The sequence below is a fragment of the Anguilla rostrata genome, chromosome 5 (assembly GCF_018555375.3).
Source record: "Anguilla rostrata isolate EN2019 chromosome 5, ASM1855537v3, whole genome shotgun sequence".
Lineage (NCBI taxonomy): Eukaryota > Metazoa > Chordata > Actinopteri > Anguilliformes > Anguillidae > Anguilla > Anguilla rostrata.
This window is the reverse complement of record NC_057937.1, coordinates 31,539,264-31,562,413: the sequence shown is the minus strand read 5'-3', so window position 1 is coordinate 31,562,413 and position 23,150 is coordinate 31,539,264. Positions and strand designations below refer to the sequence as shown.

The 23,150-nt window shown below is 40.6% G+C and overlaps 1 protein-coding gene across 1 annotated transcript in view; it reads right to left on the bottom strand.

The window, feature by feature from the left end:
- The window catches only part of LOC135255067 (protein naked cuticle homolog 1-like), a 49,696-nt gene extending 27,747 nt beyond the window's left edge, over nt 1–21,949 (bottom strand). Inside the window, exons 1-3 of the mRNA XM_064335800.1 lie at nt 21,647–21,949; nt 21,507–21,539; nt 21,152–21,291 (exon numbers count right to left, since the gene is read on the bottom strand). Of these exons, the coding sequence (XP_064191870.1) occupies nt 21,152–21,291; nt 21,507–21,539; nt 21,647–21,671 (198 nt within the window). The 5' untranslated portion in view covers nt 21,672–21,949. The remainder of the gene's footprint in view (nt 1–21,151; nt 21,292–21,506; nt 21,540–21,646) is intronic.
- Nucleotides 21,950–23,150: the final 1,201 nt, after the last annotated feature.

Here is a 23,150-nt window from a genome sequence, read left to right as displayed (position 1 = left end):
AGCTGTTCGCTCGTCTCAGTCCAAATGAAATGAAACCACAAAGCCGCCTGCTTTTGTACATGCAGCCAAGGTCAACTCCACAGGCTTCTCTCCATCCCATGGAATTCCTTCATGGCCAGGGGGAGGGTTTCCTACAGTGCACAGAAATAAACACTTCTACCATTGAGGACAAGCCTAACCAGCTCTTCAAGTGCAGGCCTCCCTCCGTGCACTGCCAAAAAAGCTGCTCATTGGCGAGACAGAGGACCGCAGAGTAGCCTTGTCACAGCACATAGAAACACAAAATCCAAAAACGGCACACCTTCCACAATATGTCCAATAAGACAATGTGAAATGACTAACCAGAACTCACACTAGTCATCAAAAATATTAATTTTCAAAATGTGAGCAATGAAAATTTCTGTTTTGACCCATTTCAGTATTTTAATAAACTGATAATGTTGTCCATATTTATCTATTCCGGGATGGAATTTCAGCAGGGGATTGTGAGAATCTGACATTTTTTCTGACAAACATTAGTCCAGGATAATGTGGGAAAATCCTGCAATGTTTAATGCTAATAATGAATTTATTAAATAATTAATTCATTTAAAATATGAGCACTTTAGTGCATTCCAACTGGTCAGAATATGAGCGCTCAGACTCAGGTATGTGGATGCTCTCATCCGCTGATTTATAATATGACAATGGGCATGAATTTGAATTGCATAACTTTAATTTGTATTTCACTACTTGAAATTGAATGCAATGGTTTTAAACTGAATGTCAACTTGATTTCATTCAATTTTCACTTTTAATCTCAAGTTAGCAATTCAATACCCTTTCAAATTCAGTTTTTACAATTCAATTTCAGTTTTGTTTAATGCATATCTGGGAACTTAAAAAAAAAGAAAATGAGCAATAAACGGCAAACAGCGGTTAGCACCATAAGCGGGGCAAATAGTTTTTATATCCTCATTTGCTACTATGGTGGTATAATTCAGGTTTGGCTGGCACTAATTTCTGCCCAAATATGACATATCAACAGATGAATCTGCCATGCCATTAACCTCTTTCATAAAAATATCCAGGGCAGTGAGAAAGTGGCTCCTTTAAACTAAAACAGAAGCACAAAGCAGAAAGCTTGCATGACATTACTAACTGTTAGCAGTAGCACAGTCCCATAATGCTGGGCTGTCAAGAACACTCGTGAATACACCTGTGGTGCTGCCATCTGGTGTTTGCACTGATGTGAAGCTTGTAGCAATGCTTTGTTTTTGGGATGTCAGTGATCTGGGAACTGGTTGTTTGAACCTAACATTTAGCCACCTGAAATGAAGCTAGCTGGGCAAGCTGACTAGACAGCTAGTATCCATTTCATGTAGCTCACTTTAGCTACACACCACTGTTAAATTTTTTAAAAAAGTTAGCTAGCTAGCCTGCTTCCTTGACATATTGCAAACTGTATTACTAGTCTACATATGGTTTGTTCCGTCTAATGAATATTTCTATCAAAACTGCAATATGCTTGTAGTTGTGTAGCTAGTCAACTTTCTATCTAAATGACAGCCAGATACCTGATTTATTCTGTAGCTTTCTAGCTAATGTTACTTCGCTACCACATATCTGAATTTCTGGCCACTGCGACTGCATCCACCATTTTTTAATTCTGTGCAGATATTCTGTTGAAAATGAAGGTTTTCCCATCTATTCTCATTTATGATGGGCTGCAAGTCGTTTCCAAGTGTGGAAGGCAAGTTCAAAAGAAACCCGATCTGAACTTTTTTTGATGCTAGTCCAAGCTTCAAAGCAAGCAGTGCTAATGCAAACACCAGACCTCCACTGCCATGTGAACACATCTTTATTCAGTGCAAAGAACCGGTTGGAAAATGGAAATTTCATTGAACTCGTTGGGTTTTTAAAGCACAGAGTGCCCTATTGTGCAGTCTCAGCTGTGCATCTAACCTGCGAATCTATACATTTCTCGAAACTCGAAACTGAAATGGATGTCACAATCAATACCAGCATTTTCAGGTGGAAAACACAAACCTGGGTGACATCTGCCAAAAGACTTTTTAAAAATACAACCCTCTGTCACAATATTTATGTACAACTGGCCTAATGGCAACAATCTTAATTGCACGGGAGATAATCGTTCCTGACTTCATGGCGTGTGGGCTTGACTGTTTCTTAATGAGCTCAGGTATCTGTAAAGCCTTCTGAGTCTACTTCAGAGCATAAACATGAGCATGTCTCTGATCATGGAAACCTTGCACAGAGGCTAATTTGCAGATATGAAACATGTCTGGCAACATAGGAGGACTATAGGACATAGCAGTTTCCTATAGAAAACAAAAGTGAAAAAAATGGTTGCATTTCAGAAAGTGTGTTCAAAGAATTTAAACTTGGTTTTAATGGGGAAATCTGAAGGAAAAAATCACAGATGCCATTTCATAAATGAAATACAGGTACAGGCAAGTAGGCTAATATTTTTAAATTCTGATCAACATCAGAAACATTGTCTGTGTAGCCTGCTTACAACCAGGCAACAGATAGCCAAAAGCCATCTAGAACAGAGTATGCAGAATTCATACTGCATGTAATGAGCAGGAGATAAAGAAAATGGTAGATCTAGGCTACTGCAGCTTCATTCCACAATATACTAAGCAAAGTTGTCAAAACTTTACCATGCATGTTGCATTAATACCCTCCATCCACTGCACATACCTGTTGGATGATTGATGTCAAGGCATGATCCCCCCTCCCCACACAGGCTGCACCTGCCAAGAGTAAACACACCTGAAGACAGGAGTGCCCGTTTCAGCAACCTGGCCTCTACATTATAGGTATCCATGAACAAAAACCCCATTTATTAAGTCAGCCTCTTCAACTTCTCCAACACCAGAGACAATAGGAAGGTAAACAGAGCTGGGGGAAGCAAAATGCTTCTACACTTCAGTTCGTTTGCATACTGCTTCCTCCTTTCATTGACAGGTAGGTCTATGGCCCTTGCTGTTCTACCCAGCTACAAAGTTTGAGCCTTCTACATGCTGGTGTGTTGTCAAAAAATCTGCTTAGTCGAGTTCTAATACAATTTTAAAAATTGCATGACCTGGCAAAAACAAAAAAAACTAAAGGCCAATAGGATGAAAAATAAAAATCATTACACCTGTTAAGTTACTTTTATAAATAAGAAATCCTGCCAGATTTTTACATGTGACTCTTTCAACTTAAGCTGTGTAGAGATAAAGGGCATGTGATCAAACCCCTGGGAAGACAAATAAAGAAGAAAGAATTACTCTTTCTAACTCTTTTTAAGTGTTCAAAGAGGTTGAACACTTAAAATGCTCACTCCAGCAGAGCCTTCAATATAAGTTCTTGAATGAGCCATACAGGAAAGCCCAACAAAGCATGCATACTTTTTCCTCACCCTAGTCTGTTCTTTTTAGGAAGCCTCAGAACTTGCTTCACAGCAACAGTATTCTGTGAAGTATCCTCCGGAGCTATGACAGATTTTTCCCTTTTCAGTAAAACCCTGTGTATTTCCTTGAATGTGAATGTAGGGAACTCAGAAAACCAGGCAATCACCCACACTGTAAAATGATCTGGATCATCTCTGTAACATTACAGTGCATCTGATAAGAGTAGCTACATTTCATCCCTGCTGGACTCATATAAACTCTAACATTGTACTGCACATCCTCACACTTGCATGATGCAGACATGCACACACATGAAAAGCATATACTTTAAAAGTAACAGTGACAAAAAATATAAAAATTGCTTAATTATGTCCATACTTTCGTTGAAACTTATTGTACATGGTGCACAGTCCAGTTTTAAGTTTTAAAATCAAAGCAAAAACAATCCATCTTTCAGGAACATCGCAATTTGCAAAAATAAATAAATAGTGAAATAAAATGGTAGGAAAATATAATGTAACAAAATAAAATTGTGAAATATAAGTTTTAAAACATTTAAATACATTAAAAAAGGTCTACACCACCGAAAGAAAGGAATTGTTAGAACATGATGAACAAACTTTGACTTAACTACAAGTTATTGAGAAAAACCTCCCCGGAACAGGAGCAGTTCAAGAATGCATTGACAGGGTGGGCATTTTGAAATATCAGTTGGGTTTCCTTTTCATATGTAATGTAATACGTTATCCTTCAATTTAGATTTCAGCATTGTGAGCAGACAACAAAACCAATCAAAGATCTGACAGACCATTCTTAGAGGTTGTAACATTAGCAGAGAAACATAAGCCTAAATATTAAACTCGAACACATTTTCAATGTATGCATGTCTTCAACAATGTCAGAATAGCTAAGAAAGAAAAAACCCAAATACGGGCGGGGGGAGGTAGCTATCGGGGAATGGAGGCGAGGGGACCATTATATACAGTAGACACTATTGGGTTGTACAAGAATAGAGGCCAAGGTTGATAGTTGTAAAGAGATGTTCACTGAAACAAACAACACCCCAACTAGCTAGGCCTATAGCTTTCTAAGGCCTACACAGCACAACAGACAAAAAACCTCTGAAAAGAGTCATGGTTTGGCATGGCTGCGTCTCACATTGTAGTAGGCTAGCAGGTTATGAATACAATGCATGCTATTAATTTACATATTTCCCAATGCAATCACTGGGCGTATCTAGCTAGTAACTAGCTAGGTATTAAGTATGTCATTGCTACAGCTAAAAACTGCACAAATGCACCACACTAGTCAGCTAAAGCTTCATCACATTACAATAAAATCCACCCATTACTGCCTTCATACTCTTCAGTCTCTCAAAAGATAGAGGTAAATATCCCCCACATCTAGAACACCAAGACGACAAAAAAGGCAAAATCCGCAGGCTATAATATGGGTATCAAAATAAAACAATCAGCATACAACCAATTTCTTATCCATAGTAAGTAATTTTCAAGACTGAAAGGAGCTGAGATCGCTCAACACCTGACCTACTTACACATTTGGAGCTTGAAAATTATCTGGTGCTTTAATTTTAACTAAGAAACAGAGCATGTGGATTACAGTTATCCCTAACCCCTTCTGTGTTGCCCCCTTTTATAAACACCAGCCTGAAAATTACACACCCAACATAAAGTAGTTACTATTCTTGAACCCTTTAGACTAGAGGCACAATCCTTTTCTCTTCTGAAAAGTAACCCAGGGAGTTTGTTTTCCAAGAGTCAGAATTATTCTAAATGTATCCGAAAGAAAGTTTCAGAAGCTCAAACACAATCGAACCCCCAAACATGCCCAACCCTGTCACTGCCCTTGATCTGGAATTGCACTGTCCAGGTGTTTGGTGATGCCATTTTGCACTCCACTATTGATTGTACCAGTGCGTGGATAGTTTGGAAAGAAAGAGGCTGCTAGTCCCTGGGCATTCTGTGTGAAAGGCTCTGATCTCCGGAGTGCATCCGAACAGCCGGGTACAGATGCTCAGTGCACACAGTTACCACACTGCTCCTCTGCACGCTCCTGTACCTCAGACGCACCGGCACTATTTTCACGTGCGCAAGGCAGACGCATGCTCATACACATGCATGCCGCAGGACAGGTAGCAAATGCGCAGGAATGATTATTGTCTGATATCCTATCAGTCATGTCCACATTAATAATTAAACTGGGAGGTATCTCAATTAGTGTTATGTATAGTACTTGTCACAATTACTAACCCCATGACAGGATGGGGCGAGTAAAGTCAATGCAACCTGAAGCTCCTGGCCCTCCCATTCCTCCTGCTACATGAACTCCGCAGCGGCTCCTTTCTTCTTCTGAGAAAAGCAAAGCTCTCCTTTGACCAAGAACTGTGCCACTCTCCCCAAAGGCAACACTTTTCTTCTCAGAAAACAAACAGAAAAAACCTCTCCCCATCTTTTCAAAAAAAAAAAGCTAAAGGAGCTTTTGTGACACAAGGGAGGCGGACAACATGAAGGAAGGTGGATGATAGGAAATTCTGTTTCATGAAGGTGCATCTGAGATTACCAGAAAACATGGGGAAAAGGCAAGAATGTGGGACAGGAGCCAACAACAAACTTACACTCAGTTCCTTGACAACAGTGCTTAGTGGGGAAATACAGTGGAGGAAAATTCAGGGACCTACTGAGTCGTTTCATATGAGGCAGCAATACAGCACTCACAATTCTTGAGGAGCTTTGCTGGGTCCAGAAACTTCTATGATCATGTTTCAGTTGATGGTGTTGTACTGCGGAAGGGCAGTGATTCACACCAAGATGAGAATATCTTAAGAAACGCACAAATGCAGCAATCTAAAAGTTTTCCTGTACTCCACGTGAAATAGCATTAATTAGCCCGAATGAATTAGTTATTACACAGTCAAGTCAGTGTAAAATTGGAAAATTGGACTTCATATTTTCACTCATTTTCAGCAAAAGGGTTTGCTACCTGGGAAATTGTGTTAGTGCAGACAGGATTTCAACCATGTTGCTGGAATGTTTCTTGGCAGGAAACCAAACAAAACATTTTGTCACCCTCTTGTGAATTTGTCACTATGAAAATCAATAGTACTTTAGAGGTCACAGCACCTAAAAAACATTAGAGCATGCTGTGACATATGCGTTCATAGTGTTGCTTTTAAAAACCATTGATCCAGGTTTAAATAAATAATGAATGACATGATATTCTGGAGAAGTTTTTTAAATTCCAGATTCCATATTCCACATAAGTTTAAAATCAGTGCTATAGCTAAATTAAATACAAAGTGGTTCTCACCCGTTTCTGGAGATCTGCTGTACCATGAATGAAAACCAGGTAGGTTCTGTAGGTTTTCATTCCAACCCTAACAAAGCATACCTCATTCAACTCTCAGCTAGAGATTATCTTGAACTGCTAATGAGTAGAATCGGTGTTCCAAATTCGGACTGAAATTAACACCTACAGGTTGTTAGATCTCCAGGAACAGGGTTGGGAACCACTGGTGTATAGTAACCTTGTGTGGAATTCTCTGGGCTGCACTTCCTCTATATAATAATTACTAACACTGACTAACCATCAGGTATGTTGTTTAAATGATGTACAGTACAGCTGTGGATCATTTATCAAGAATGTGTAAGTGCATTGTTTTACAAGGTGTTGCTGAAAATATGTGGTCAAAAGATTAGGCTATAAATAAACATTTTTTATCACACAATATTCTGAGCATTTCCCCAAGGGATTTGGAATCCTGTAATCTGCACTGTCCTGGAATTTCCTAAGGAGTGAACTCTTCAATTCACAGTATTCACTTCTATACATTTGAATGAGTCTATCTTTGATGTATCGTTATTCCCCAAATAAGCACTTTCCTGAATGTTCATTTTCAAATAGTTGACAGTTAATGTACAAAATTCACATACAAAAAATAGGATAGCTTTAGGCACCACCAATTCAGACCACAGGTACATGAGCATAGAGGATTAATCTTTCTTCCCACTGGCAGGCTACAGCTTCTGACAGGATGAGGATCACATTTCACAGCATACTCCTACATGGCTTGCTTCAAATGTAGTCGTGCTCCATCAATGACAACTTCAGGGTTTCAGGGTACATGCAGGAAACAGATGGATGCTAAGAAAGGGAATGAGCTCAAGCACGAAGAGTGGGGGTGAAGCAAGATTTGAAAGAGGGGGGTGTGGTGAAAGAAATTTCAACATTCAAATCAGGTTGTCAAGGAGCACAATGAGAGTGACTCTACATTCTCAGGGCTGTGCTTGAGTACTAAATGGATCTTCAAACTTAAAATAATGATGAGAGAAGAACGGAAAATGCTCAAATGGGATAAATGGGCTCTCCATTGGGGAAAATGGCATACTGTAGGAAGGCAAGCCATAAGACAATGACGGGAGTGTTCCTGGTGAGAAAACACAGCCCATGAATGGGTCACCACACCCCGCCAATGGTCCTGCTCGCCTGCTGGGACACCGCGACAGATGGGCACCAGGCCAGAAGCCTTCCCCTGCTGCCAAAATATCTCTGGATTGCTGAGAGACAGGGTTTGGAGAAGTGGGCGGCAGTGCGGGTGGGGGTTGTCACCAAAAGGAAGGACCGTGTGTTAATGGTCGCCTGCGAAGAACACTGAAGGACCACCCCTGGGCACGCATCCGTCTTGTCAACGTTGTGTGGCTCTCTCAAGCGCATAAAAAGGAGTGCTCTGAGCCATGTGTTCAACATTTCTGTAAACCTTATACTGCCTGTCTGTAAAGCAGACCCTAAATTAATTACATACTACAAAAGCTAATCAAATTCTAATTTTAATCCTCTTATTCCCAAAATATGTAGGCTACGTTTTATTAAAAATTATATTGTTGCATCTGAGAAGAAATACCAGAGCTGAGGTGGTATAGAGCTGGATCTAAACAATATTTGTAGTTATTGCTGCAACTAATCAAGGGTTTGAGTAAGCCGCGTTTCCACCAAAAGTACCCGGAACTTTTAGTCCCAGGAACTACTTTTCAAGGAACTAAAAGGTTCCTTCAGCCCATGGTTGTCTGCGTTTCCACCGCGGTCTAAAGTCTGAAGATTAGGCAAATTAGCCCACTGACGTATGAAAAAGCGACGTTGTCGTCGGTCCATCTGTCCTATGATTTCTTCTGTAACCCCATACTACCACCGAAGTAGCCTACATTATTTTCTAATAACCGGGACAGCCCGGAGGGGTTTATTCCACTTATATACAACGGGTTACCAACAATGACTATATATGGTTACTTTTGTATTTATTGATTTTTATCGATTTAATCACCTGGAATTGAAATATTCTTCTGCAGCCGTTTGGGCATATTTTACCGTTGTCAAGCAAAACTGTCGTTGGTAGTTGAACTTGGACCGTTGTTATGCAACAAATAGGATATACCAGGCCAGTAGTCAGATTGTAACGGTTTTATATATCCTCTCAAACACATTCATTATGTTTTTATGCAAACATTCACTTTCATGTCTTGACATCCGAGGCGACAGAATGCACTCACATTTCTAATATAACTGGCAACAACAGCAGAAAACATGCACACGTTGTAAAAAATTTGCTGTTTGATTACTTTCTCATCGTCAATTCCATATAGGCTAATCGCAAAATGACAAGAATAGAACGAAAACTCGGACTTGCGTGAAAATTTAAATTAGCAGTGGTACAGCTAACAAATATGCAGCAACCGAATTAATCCGTTTGAATGTTTTGGTACGTAATATGCTGTCCCAGCACGAATGCTTAGCATTTTATAAAACGAATACTAAAGCAAGAAAAGAACAGAAGAGCACACGTTATAATTCAAAGACGTTGGCAGGCTATAACCAAAACTAGGCTACTGCGCCGCATAACATACAAGTTTGATTTGTTATTATGAAAATAAATCGGTTTGCGGCTGCATATTTTTAAACATGGCGGTTGAAAATAAAACACTGCAAGTAGTCGACCAATCAGAAATTTTCAGCGCTTGCGCCCCACCCCAAAGGTTCCGGTACTTTTGGAAAGCACTACCCCCCGAGCAGGAACTTTTTTAGGGGTAAAATAAAGCCCCCGGAACTAAATTTAGACCCTAGTTCCTGTGGTGGAAACGCACTGAGTTCCTCAAAAGGTTCCTAGTTACAGGGTAAAGTTCCTGCGGTTGAAACGCGGCTTTAGTTGTATCATGTGTGTTTGAGGTGAAACACATCAAATGCCTGGATCTGGCTGGGGGTACCTGAGAGGTTTGGAAACCACTGACCTAGCATAATAGCATGTAGGCTATGCTTTATGTTCAACACCCAGTGTGAAATATGTAATGTTTCCACAAAGAGAGCATTATTACATTCGTTTTCAGATCATTAATATGAGTATGTACGGGTTAGGTAAGTCTGATACCAATGAGTAGTATCGGTGAAACAATAGTCATCACCTTTGATTCACAATTAAGTGCAAGTAAATGTTATGGAATCATTTTGAAAGCATTGAATTGAAGTTACAATAAATGTTGCAAATGTAATTTTTCTGCCCTTACACTTGCGTGTCTGTCCAAGGCTAGACAGATAGCATACAAAAACCCCAATAATAAAGCCGTTTCTCCAGAAGTATGGTCTTTACTATAAGTTGAGTTCAGGGTTGACATTGTAAAACTGCAAGAATACAAAATAAATGTCTTAATACAATGCTGTTAAATGACAATGAAATAAGCTACCATGTAAATAGTACCAATATGAATTGTTTTAGCTTTCTAACTTATGAAAATATGTAAATACATACATAACAATATAGCTACCTGCTAACTTACATAGGCTATATGTTGATCGCACGTAGACAAGCTAGCTAACCAACGTAGCACACAGAAAACTAGCAATAAGCATTTCTACACGGACATTTCAAACGCGACTAAACAACAACATGGCCTGCACACCTCTTTACATTCGTTTTCTTGTAAACTTTAACACTTATTTATAACTATTATTCCTCACAGACATATCAACTCCAAGCCATAAAACGTCGGAGAGTTGTGGAGAACACGCTGTAGCTTGCTCGCTTATTTTTCCTTCTGAACACGCAGTGGAAAACTGTACAATTTGGAACAGGAAATTACATGCAGTAACATACAACGGTCACAAGATGGCACTATCGTGCACAATAATGTTAACCATTTAAGGGACAGAACACTCCGCGTCTGGTATAATAATTATTATACCACTATTACTCAGTCTATAGACTCCATAAGATTACTTTTCACTTGATAAGAGAACAATTACCTCTGAAACAGGCCTAAGGTATACTTTGGCAGTCCCTTGTTTAATGACTTTCACTTCCACTTTGCAAATTCTCTTGTCATTGCTGGGGATGACTTTGACAATGAGCCCAACTGGCCACTCATTGCGCTTTGCCTGACAGTCTTTGAGTAGGACAACATCACCTTCCTGAATGTTTGGTTTGTCTTCCTTCCACTTTCTCCGTGTCTGGAGTGTTGACAGATACTCCTGCCTCCAACGCTTCCAGAGGGTGTCTGCAAGACTCTGAACCTGCCTCCACTGACATATGTAAATGTCTTTCAGGTCAAAGTCCCCAGGTGGTGCTGATGTTGCGCTGGCTTTCTGATTCAGGAGCATTGCTGGTGTGAGAATTTCGGGCATCTCCGGATCAGCTGAAACGGGAACCAATGACCTGGCATTCATTACGCCCATGACTTCAGCCATCAGTGTGGTAAGTACCTCGTATGAGAGGTGAGTGTTTCCATTTTTCATCAGCATTGCATCTAGAATGCGTCTGGCTACCCTAATCATTCTCTCCCACACTCCTCCCATGTGGGATGAATGAGGTGCATTGAAAATCCATGTACACCCCTGATCCAGCAAATAGTTTTGGATTTCCGGATCATCTGAGTTGATTTTCAGTTCCCTGCGGGCTCCTATGAAATTTGTTCCTCCGTCAGACCGGAGCTGCCTGATAGGCTCACGGATGGATAGGAACCTCCTTAACGCGTTAATGAAGCTTGAAGTTGACATGGATTCAAGGACTTCCAGATGAACCGCTCTAGTGCTTAAGCAAGTGAATATCACAGCCCACGTTCTACTCTCTGCACTGTTTCCTCTAGTACGGCGTGAAGTGATATTCCATGGTCCGAAGAAATCTAGGCTTACATGGGTGAACGGGGGGTCCATGGTGAGTCTGTCTGCAGGGAGGTCTGACATCTTTTGTTCCTCTAACCGCCCTCTCAGCTTTCTGCAGGTTACACATCTGTGGAGGATACTGGAAAGAAGCCTTTTGCATCCGGCAATCCATAGACCAGCTGTGCGTAATGCGCCCTCAGTAAAGTGGCGGCCTTGGTGAGCTACCTTCTCACGGTAGTGTCTAACCAAGAGAGTGGCTATGTGATGATTGGCTGGGATGATCAGGGGATGTCTTTCGTCTTTTGTAAAATCTGCATTTGAAATGCGCCCACCAAATCTAATCAGTCCCTCTTCATCAATCATAGGGTTTAGACTCTTAATAGGGCTTTGCTTAGAGATTTCTTTCCCCTTTGACTTGAGTTCATCTTTAAATACATCTTGCTGCACACATCTGATTATGACTGTTTTAGCTTGAGAGAATTCTGATGAATTAGTTTCTTACTGCAATGCCAGCCTTTACAAGAGTCTGTGTGTGTACTACTGGAGAATGATTTGGCTATGTGTGTAAGAGTAGCCATACCTCTCACAAGTGACTTCCAGTGTCAGAATCTGCTAAATCTGTGTGACCCCAGCTGCTGTTCGGTGACCTTAGTAGCAAGGGCTGACACTTGGGGCCTGATCTCGTCATCAGAATCTGGCCCAATGAGGTCAAAGGATTCAGTCATCTTTTCACCTGTTTCAGCCTGGCGTAGGAATGCTGGGCCCGTGAACCAGTTGGTCTGCTGTACATGAGCTGCTGGAACAGGTCTGGTGCTGTGGTCTGCTGGATTGTGACTTGTAGCTACATAATGCCACTGGTCAGGGTGAGTGGATTTTCGAATCCGTGTCACTCTATTTCAGACATACACATAGAATCTCCGAGATACATTATGAATGTAGCCAAGTGCAATCCTGCTGTCAGTGTAGTACTTAACTGCATGAAGATCAATGTCCATCACATCAGAAATCATTTCTGCCAGCTCCACAAGACAGCAGTACACAGTTCTAATCGTGGCACTGTGTGGGCGGGGCGTGGAACTAGTTTTGATTTGCCCATGATGAAGCTATGGTGTTGGGATGGCTGGTTTAAGCAGCCACACCTGCCCTGGGTCAAGCTAATTAGACCTGGCCAATTGGATAATTGGTTAAGAATTAGATAATTGGCCAGGCTAATTGGACCCAGGAACAGGAGTGGCTGCACCTGTGCGTAGTGAGGTAATCACTGCGCACAGCTTAAATCTGCCATCCCCACCCACACAGGGGAGCCTCTCTGTCATGACAGTGTTTTTAACATCTGCTCCTTGGCAGTAACATCTTGCCAAACCCTTGCAAATAAATGTGGACTATTTGAACATCTTCTCCCTGTGTCTCTGTGCTGGAGGGCCCCTAGGAAAGCCACTTCGGTGGCCTGTGGCAGGCGTGTTTGCCACAGAAGCCTACATGACACTGGCCATCACTGTCTATAACCCTAAGATATGCTACAGCTGCTATTGCCATAATAAAATACGCATACCCCTCTGTGCTGAGTAGATGATAGTGACACTGGAACATAGGGTCTGGGGATACGGAGTTGCTCAAGACCAATCAGCTCATTGGTCCATGCATTCCATTGAGCCTGTCTATCTGCTGGAAGCGGACCATCCCATTCCCACTGTTCTGAGGAGAGCTCCCTGACTAAGGCCTTACCCTGCACCGTTATGGGGGCTGCAAATCCAAGGGGGTCATAAAGGCTATTGACTGTGGATAGAATGCCTCTACGTGTAAATGGCTTTACATCTCGGGACACTTGAAATGTGAAACTATCAGTCTGTAAGTTCCAACTCACCCCAAGACTCCGCTGCAGGGGCAGAGGGTCTACGCCTATGTCTAGGTCCTTCAAATCTTTAGCTCTGTCATCTGTGGGGAATGCTATCATAACAGCACTGCTATTAGATGCAGCTTTGTGTAACCTGAGATTCTGCTAACATCTCTTTGGTTCTCTGCAGGAGGCTGACTGCTTTGGCTTCGGTGGGTACAGAGGTAAGTCCATCATCCTGCTCAGCTGCCCGTCTAAGTCCATAGATGGCCACAGCCGGAGAGGGGCTGTTTCTGAACACGTGCACTTTCAGTCTGCATTCCACGATTTCTTTGCTGAAGTCGTTATCTTTAAACCACAATAATCTCAAATAGTTTTGGTGGTCTTCCCTTACTACGAAGCAATAAAACATTTGTTGCACATCAGCAGTGATTGCAACCTGCTCTTTGCAGAAGCGCATAAGGACACCTATGAGTGTGTTATTTAAATCGGGTCCACAAAGGAGTGTGTCGTTCAGGAAGATGCCTTCATATTGAGCACTTGAGTCAAATACTACTCTAATCTGCCCTGGTTTCTGTGGGTGATAGACACAGAAAATGGGCAGATACCAGCACTCCTCACCTGGTTTCAAAGGTGGAGCTGGTTCTGCTTGGTCGTTCTCAAACATTTTATGCATGAAACTGACAAAATGCTCTCTCATCTCAGGTTTTTTTTCAAGCGAGCGTTGCAGAGCGGAGAGCCATTTTGGTGCCTGCTCTCTGTTGTTCGGTAGTTGACGACGAGGTGAGCGGAATGGCAAAGGTGCCACCCAGTGGTTTGCATCATCAATGTATACTTCTCTGTCCATTATGTCAAGGAACACGCTATCCTCCACAGACAGAGCAGGTTTGTCACAAACACACGGTCTCCCAAGATGTCTGTGTTAGGGGTTACAGTCTCTAGACAGCGCTGAGAGGGTGTGTGTGGATGTTGTGTGTAGGCACTGAATTTCTCTTTTACCTGAATGCTGTTCATGCAAGGGTTGAGCATGGATGTGCGTCCGTTGTGCAGCACATTTGTTTTGAAGATGCTCACATCTGTCGGCTTGTAAGCTCCTCCCAGGCACACTTCTCCCACTATAACCCAGCCCAAATCTAGCCGCTGTGCATAAGGTGTATCGTGGGGTCCATTGTACTGTTCACGTACCTTGTGTACACTTAAAATGTCTCTTCCTAACAGGAGGAGGATTTGGGCTCTGGGGTCAAGTACTGGGATTTGGTTTGCTACTGGTTTCAGATGAGGGAAATACTGGGCAATCTCAGGTGTTGGAATTTCTGATCTGTCATCTGGCATCATGTTGCATTCAATGAGAGTAGGAAGTTTTACTTGAGTTTTCCCATCAATGGACTCGACAGTGAAGTTGGATGTTCTCCGCCCTATTGTCTCCATAATGCCTGAGCATGTTCTCAGAGTGTAAGGGGATGAGTCTCCACTGATGCCGAATAGATCGAAGAATTCTGATTTGACTAATGACCGATTACTTTGGTCATCCAACACAGCATACATTCTCTCTGCTTTGCCAGGGCAACCGGAGGGATAGATAGACACTAGGCAGATTTTGGCACATGATCTGGGTCTCAACACTTCCCCACATATCTCTGTGCACTTTGATGTGACTGCAGGTGTGGTAGCCTCCTCTGCCTCCCCGCCTTGCTCTCCCTTAGTTGTAAGCGCCTCTGCTATCCAGGGAGCCGTCCGACTCACCAGGCAGAACCTGACACTTGAGCTGCATTTCTACTGAACTGCTCTAATTGTAGGTCAGCAATATGTGAGGTCAGCCCACAGACAAGTTGTCTACAGCAAGCTGGAAAGTACGCCAGCCTATCCTTGGGGCAATAGCAGCTTCTATTCAAGCAGGTAAAACAGAAGCAGGTATGTTTTCTCCAAAGTGAAGCACCACAGATAGTGTCTTCAGCATGACTCATAGGCATTGGAACCAGGTGATAGATAACATAGATAATGTACACAATGTTCTATCACCAGTGAACCTCACAATGAACACAAACAAATTTTAAGGAAATAAAAATGGATACGAGTGACCATGTTTTATTTTAGTAATGCAATTTGAGCATACTCTATTTACAACAATGTTTTGTTAAATTAAATGCAAAAAAGCGTGCTGTTTCTTTCCTTGATGGATGAATTAAGCAAGTACTTGCACCAACCTGTGTATTTCACTCATAGGCTGTAGTGTTGTGTCGTTCGCGAACGATTCGTTCCAAAGAACAAATATTTTGGGTGAACAAACTGTACTGAATCACTTCGTGAAACGATTCATTCGCGACCATGAACTGGTCGTTCACTGACTGACTATCGTTCGCAGACTCAGTGAACAAATCAGTTCAGTGACTCGTTCACTGAACGTACTACGCCCAAATCATTCACGAACGATGCAACACTAGCCCGAATCGTTGGCGAACGACAAAACAGTACACTTGCCAGAATCGTTCGCGAACACTACAGTATACTCGCCCGAATCGTTAGCAAAAGACACAACAGTACTCTTGCCCGAATCATTCGCAAACGACACAACAGTACACTTGTCCGAATCGTTCGCAAACGACACAACACTAGTTTGTTCTTCTTGCTGTGCCAAATGCAAGGAGTGAGGAGTGTCTGGGGAGGAGAGTGGGTATGGAATGGAATAATGGATAATAAATGGATAATGGAACATCACTGTCAAGTGTACTGTTTATTTTCAATGAAATAACAAGACATTTTTTACACATGTCTCAAAGTAGGCTAGCCAAGGCTACTATTTTATCGACTACATTTTATGGGAAAACATGATCTACTTAGCCAATGTATATCAGCACTTCCTATTTCAAGCAGCCACTAGAACAAGTCACGGTAAAAAAATCACCATCTATGGCTATAACAACCCATTTTGGGAAATGTAGTGAACTGGCCACATGAAACACATTCTTTCAAACTAAATTGTGTAGAATAAAAATCCAAACGGAAACATTTTGTGAAAAATAGGGAAAGAAAGTGTTAAAGTGTTTGGTGCTTTGGCTAAGTCGGACTGAAATTTGAAATACTGTATTGTTATTTATATTCTACATCATTGCAAAATTGTTTTTAAATGGTTTGAAAATGTTTTATTTTAAATGATAAAAATTAATACTTTTGGACATATCACAAAAATGTTACTATCATGTTACTATGGAGGTCGTATACTGCGTGGGCGGGGTCGAGGGCGTACTCCTTGCATTTTGAGTGACAGCTTGTGGACGGACCGTCTGAGCCTGAGACTACAGCTAGAGTGACCGCCGGTTTTTCCCATGGCGCGCAGAAAAATACTTAAAAAATAAATTTTAAAATGACAGAAAAGTAGACAGCTGAAGTCAGCATTCCCTCCCAGTAGACTAGTACAATGAAGTCGGGCAAACTCAAATTACGATGGCGGAAAAAAAATAAAAATGCGGATGGTGGGAAAATGTTGACTGTGACAGCCATCAAGATAAAATAATAGGGCGACAGGCTACATTTCAGTAGATAGGTAAAGCTAAATGAGTTGTCGTATTGCACAAAGTCAACAAATCTCCGTAGCTAGCTAGATAAATAATATTCGACTTTCCTGAATTGTTGCTTTATTTTGTGTGATAATTATGTTGCTAAGATTGCTTTTCAGCTATGCCAGCTAACGTTAGCGAATGTAGCTGTTAGCTTTCCTCCTTGTAAGCCAGGCGAAGGTAATTCATACACTCAGTAATTATACATCCAAAATATAATAATATAAGAAACTTACTTTGTGGTTATCCGCCGTACTGCTCTGTACTGTGCTTGGTCGAATTGAGGGGACTTTTCAGGGTTCAGTCGCAGTACTTTGCAAAATCCACTCTGTTTTTGCACCCAATTCAAAAACTCGTCTGGTTTAAAATGCAGACTGCAGACTCTTGTGTTGTTTGACACTAATGAACCTGATAAAAATTCTACCCACTTGTTTTTTTACATTTGTGTCCTTCGGGATTGCGTGCAGTGAGTCAGTTGACACTGCCTATTTTACCACCAAGGATAGTACAAAATATAAGCGAAGTAACTTCAGTCCGACTTTAAATATATTCTGTAGGAAAATGCTCCGTCTATAAACGATCCCCCCGGTCGACAACGTCCAATGGCACCTCTACAATCCCCACCCCCCCCCCCCCCCCCCCCCCCCCACGTCGACCGACACCAACCTAGTGACGCCACTGATTCGGTGAAAGAATCTTTTGAACAAATCTTTTTAGTGAACTGATTCTACTGATTCAGTACACTGAAAAGAACTGTTTTGCCCATCACTAATAGGCTCAAGGGTGTAATTTACAGGGGATATTACCCCTCAATATTACAAAACAGGCCAAATAACTTCCCAATAATATAACAAGATGATGAGAAAAATAATGCCATATCATAAATATGGGAATTTCATGATGTAATTGGGATATACCGGCAAGGCTAGGTGTTTGTTACGGAAGTCAAAGGTGCCACGGATTCTGTGAATTTCTCCATTTTTTGCCATTCCTGCAATTTCCTCAGTTTTCCTCAAATTTCTTGGCGGTTTTGGATGCTAACTGTCAACTTTAATGTAGCTCAGGATTGGGTATTGCATATATTTTATCGATTTTGGTTCCATTCCAATTCTGCTTATCGAATCTAGGCCTAATTCTTATCAAATCCTGGTTCCAATTCTTGTCATATTGTTTCAGTACAAAAAGAAACCACAGTGTGTTGTATGCAAAACCACCTTTATTTTCAGCAGATGTAGGCTGCCATAAACAGTTAATTGCCATTTTGGTAAAAAAAAAAAGAAGGAAAATAGAGACAGGGTATAAAGCACCACACAATTAAGGCCACACTCATGAGTTATTATTAGCAATCGGCAACTTATCAAGACTATAAAAATGCTGAAACATTGTTGTGTAGTGGGCTGTTCGAAAAACAAGGACAAAAACCCAGATGTGAAGTTTTCTGAGCTCCCTTGCAAAAAGCTGCTTTTAACTAATGTTATTATGATAGCTGCTTTTAACTAGCATTAAGTCAGTTAAAAACAGCTAGATCTATCATACCTAACAACGTTATGCTAGCGTAAGCATCTTAGTTAAAAGCAGCGAAGTTATCATAATAACGTTAGCCAGGTAGCCGTTTCTTTAGGATGGCATGTGATATGTAACATTGTTGGTTTTGCAGTTACAAGTCCTAAAAATTAATGTCCTAAAAAAACTAATTAAACAAGCAAACAAATTCCCATTAATGACACAGCTACAGCTTTGCTACAGTTAATGAAAGTTATAAGTACTTCCTGGTGACAAAATGGCTTTAAATGAATTTAAAAATCACAAAAAATCATCATTAAAAAGCAGTAAGTACTTACAGGTCTACAGGACTAATAATAGCGTATGTACAGCCAAAATACGAGAGCAATGTCATACTTTAAAATGTTTCTGGAACATTTCAATATGGTTTCCATAATTTGGACTGTGTGAGCTACGTAGACAGGATTACAGAACAACGCACAGTTCCTTTTTGAAAATGCACGTAGCTTTCACAGTTTCTCTTATAAAAGTGTTGAAAATCTAATATATTCAATTATCTAGCTATTACTTTAGTGTCAATGCTGGAAAACCCACAATATCGTTGGACCCTAACGGGTTCCAAATATAGTACTATAGCCAACTTGATGTCTTTTGTTGGATGTTACTTTTTTGCAGCAGATATAGCGGAAAATCTCAGGGTCTCTCTAGCGTGCCCTCAGAGCCCCTTCCCCCTGCCTACCATCTCTCTCTGTCCCATGACATGCTGAGTTCTCCCCCTCCCCAGCCCAGACCCCTTCCCAGGCCCCTGTCCCACCGGTTACTCGGACTTCCCTGAAAACATATCCCTTCGCAGGCCTCACAACAGGTGGCATTAATAAAAGGAGACTGACTGCAGAACCACAGCTTTGGTCTGCTGCAGACCCCAACTGGAAGTGTATTGAGAACAGTTTCTAAAACTTGACCACAAGTCCATGAGGATTTTCAGGTGACTTCAATGCACTCCTGTATTAATAATCACAGAGAGTGATTTGCATTTGTATCGTTGACCTTTTTAACACCTGCAGTCAGTCTGGGTCTGGAGAGAAAGATTTGAATAACCATAAAAAGGAATTCAAAGCTGCAATCACCAAAAAATGAAAAAGCAGAAAATAGATTCTGACACATCTGCAGTGCAAGCTCATTTTGGGGTTTACTTTTAAGTAGGGAAAAACAAGAGAAACCATGCATCCTGTTTTACTTTGGAGTTGTGGGATCAGTCATAAATACTGAAACCTCAAAATTCTGCATTTCAGAAAAGGCTGCCAACTAAAGAGGCTTAAAGCTCTTCTGAAGCAGTTCCAGAGGGTTTTGTCTCCAGACAACACTTAACTTTTGTTTGTTTATCAGGACACTAAACACAAAACAGACATAATCTTGCCCACTGATGCAAATTTACAACATACTTATGTCAACAGATTAGCTGGGGAATGCTACAAGTTATATTCAGATTTTTTTAACCAAAAAATACAGCATGCCAAAATATGACGCAGTGATTAAAGCCTGGTCTAAACAAAATTAAATCTTTATTCATCTGAAAATTTTCTCTAATGATAATACCTTTTTGTCTTTTATAACTTCAAAAAACATTAGCACAATTGTGTGGTTAAGAGAATCATTAAATATTCACTCGCTGTAGAACTAGTGTGCTTTACAGAATGTATTTTCAGAGGTCTGACAGCAAGTGTGAAAAATGCATTAGTACTTTTCCACACATTATTGTTTTCATATGCTTCCAAGCTTGATCTTCCTTGCATTTCTGTGAATGGTATGTTACTCAACAGCAGCAGTGTCTAAATTCAGAACATCAGCTATCAAAGTAACTGGGGAATGCAGTAATGTGACAGCTGTGAAACTGAAAATGAACACCAAAGTTGTTAACCATAAACACCCAGTTATCAATTACATGATTATTTCATGGATAACGTCTATTAAATCGTTTGTTGCAAAATGGTTCTTAAATGAACACATCCTTAAAACCATTCCAGCCAAAACTGAATACGTCTGCTTCATTTTTAAATAAACGGTTTTACGATTTAACTACTCCTGTCTTCTGAAAATGCATACACCACGAAAATTAATTTCTCAGACTTGCTTTCAAAAATGCAGAGTGAAGTCCGGGAAGTTCTGAGAATGCTTTTGAAGATTGAAAAGAAGCGCACATTTCGAAGGGCAGCTGCAGGGTAAAAGATCTGTGGCAGCATAAGATCTCTGCGCCACTTGCCTTTTACGTTTCAGAATACACCCATACGTTTCATTTTTGATTGATAATAACTTCTACCAAATTAAAAGACATTGAACACATGAGCTTGAAAAACTAAAATAAATATTTCAGATGTCCACAATGTACAAAACACATGCATTTAGATACAGTCTTGATATGGACAACTCCTAATTAATGTAACACATCGTAGACCGAACGACTACTGATATAGAATATTGCTGTATTAGGACAGAATATATAATACGATATCCGCTCCATTACATTTGTATTGACTTAAGTTCTACCAGTAGCTGATGTCTATTTGGTGATAACAGCCTAAAACGCATCACAAAGTAGGCTAGCAAACTAGTAGTTCCAAAATCTCCCGTTGTCACAGTCTCTTTATGTGTCAGGCAAAAGAAATCGCCTACATGTAAAAGTAAAACTTCACTTTACTCACCCCTGTCGACAGTCCACAGGTAGTTTTGTGCTCACAGACCTGCTGCTCTAGTCGCGACCCAGTGCAATAGTATTTCTGTTTAACGATCCAGTCGTCGATTCCTTTCCTCGCCAAACAGGCATTAACTACAAAGCTATCGCCTAAAACCAACAGAAAACAGACTATTTTTATGTTTCGTAAGTATGAGTTTTTAAACAAGAAATACACAAACTAGCTACCTCTTTCTCAAAGATCAACACTGGCTTACTCGCTTCAGAACATGACAAAAACCAAAGCTTCAAAGATAATGAAATAAATATGTAGGCTACTTTACAAAGTTATAGCTATACAGACTGACAAACTAAAGTCTCCTCACCTTCAGGACTCTCCCTCTGTTTACAAACGGCAGCTTTGATTAAGAAAATGAGAACACAAAAAGGTTAAATGGCTATCAAGCAGCGACATATTCATTTTAACTGTCTACATATTGCGACTACTGTGAACAGGACCACTTACCATGTTTGGAATGAAGTTTACCCATTTCTCTGCATTGGACTATAATGAAAAGTATTTGATTCCTTATGTGAAATCCAGAAATCGGCAACGTCCCAGCACTTCTGTTCTTTGCATCCACAATATCCTATAGTCTTTGATTCGATGCAAGCATTTCCTCTCGCCTCCGCGAAGCAGAAGGCGGTTACCGCACATCTACCGCCAAGGAAACGTGATTGACAGCTCGTCTAGATTCGACCACTCGCAGGCAGTCCGTATTTTATTGGACCAAGGCGGCACATGAAAGACTTGAGATTCTTTTTGGAGTCTCCAAATATAAAGAGTGCAGTCCCTGGTCCCCGCGCACCAATTCCAGCCAAACCACATGCGGCCGGCTCAGCACCGATCGACGGAGACAAAAGTGCTTAAAGAATGGTGAACTAAATGTGGAACTAAATAGTACATTATGCGTGTTTACTTTAGTTCCTGATCTTCTAAATTGTTTTAGTCTGACATTTTTACGAGCTGTTAAAACGATTACGGCATGAAAGAAATTCCTTTTCTACGTATAGTGAATACTGGGTTGGACACTTGTTTGTTATGGTCAATACTTAACTGTCACAGGAATAACGTTTATTAGCTATGTGTACATCTATATTTAAACGAGCATCATTAAATAATAATAACACTTTGAGTTCAAAGAGTTTTTCTTTGAGTGTATCCACAATTAAAAAACCACTTAATATTAAATTCAACCTCTGTTCTCGGAAAACACATTCAGTCCTCATTTACAATGATACCGAGATTACAATAAATATAAAAATAAATAATAAAAACATAATTTATAAATACCTGGTAAATTCCCCTCAGTTGTTTTGTGCTAATTAATGGAAGTATCAGGGAAATATTTCCTTGGTGTAAAACCAAACACATTAAACACTTTCATTTTTTTTTTCACATAGGTTTCAATAGGTTTTTTTATTACACTGTTTAAATGACCCTTTTAGTTGCGATAATTGTGATGTTTATGGAGGAAACTAAGAAAGCATTCCACTGGTACTTGGCCGTTATCAATGGGAAATTGGAATAATAGCGGTGATAAACGAGAAAAGCCACTTCTCTACCCTGAAGCCCTTTGGATCAGCCAACAAGTTACTACTAGGATCACACCCTCCAGTAACCTCTCCCGTGTGCCTTTCTCTCCGTATTCCTTTGCATTATACGCTATTAATAGAAATGTTTCAATACGCCACTTGTGTGTCTTCACATTTTTGATTCGTATCCTCGTGTGCAAAAAATGGTGTTAGGAGAGTGTTTTGATGGGCACAAAATGGATTTTACACACTAGACAGGCTTTATGGCAGTCAGAAGATTGCTGCTGATATCTCTTTGTGTTAAGCTGTGATGTGTAATTAACTGCAGTTATTCTTCCAGATATATGCCTCATCCTAAGGGCTTCTTCAAGTAAAAACTGACATGTTTCAGTCATTTCAAACCTCAGATCGTTTACATATAAAACTGGTTCTTG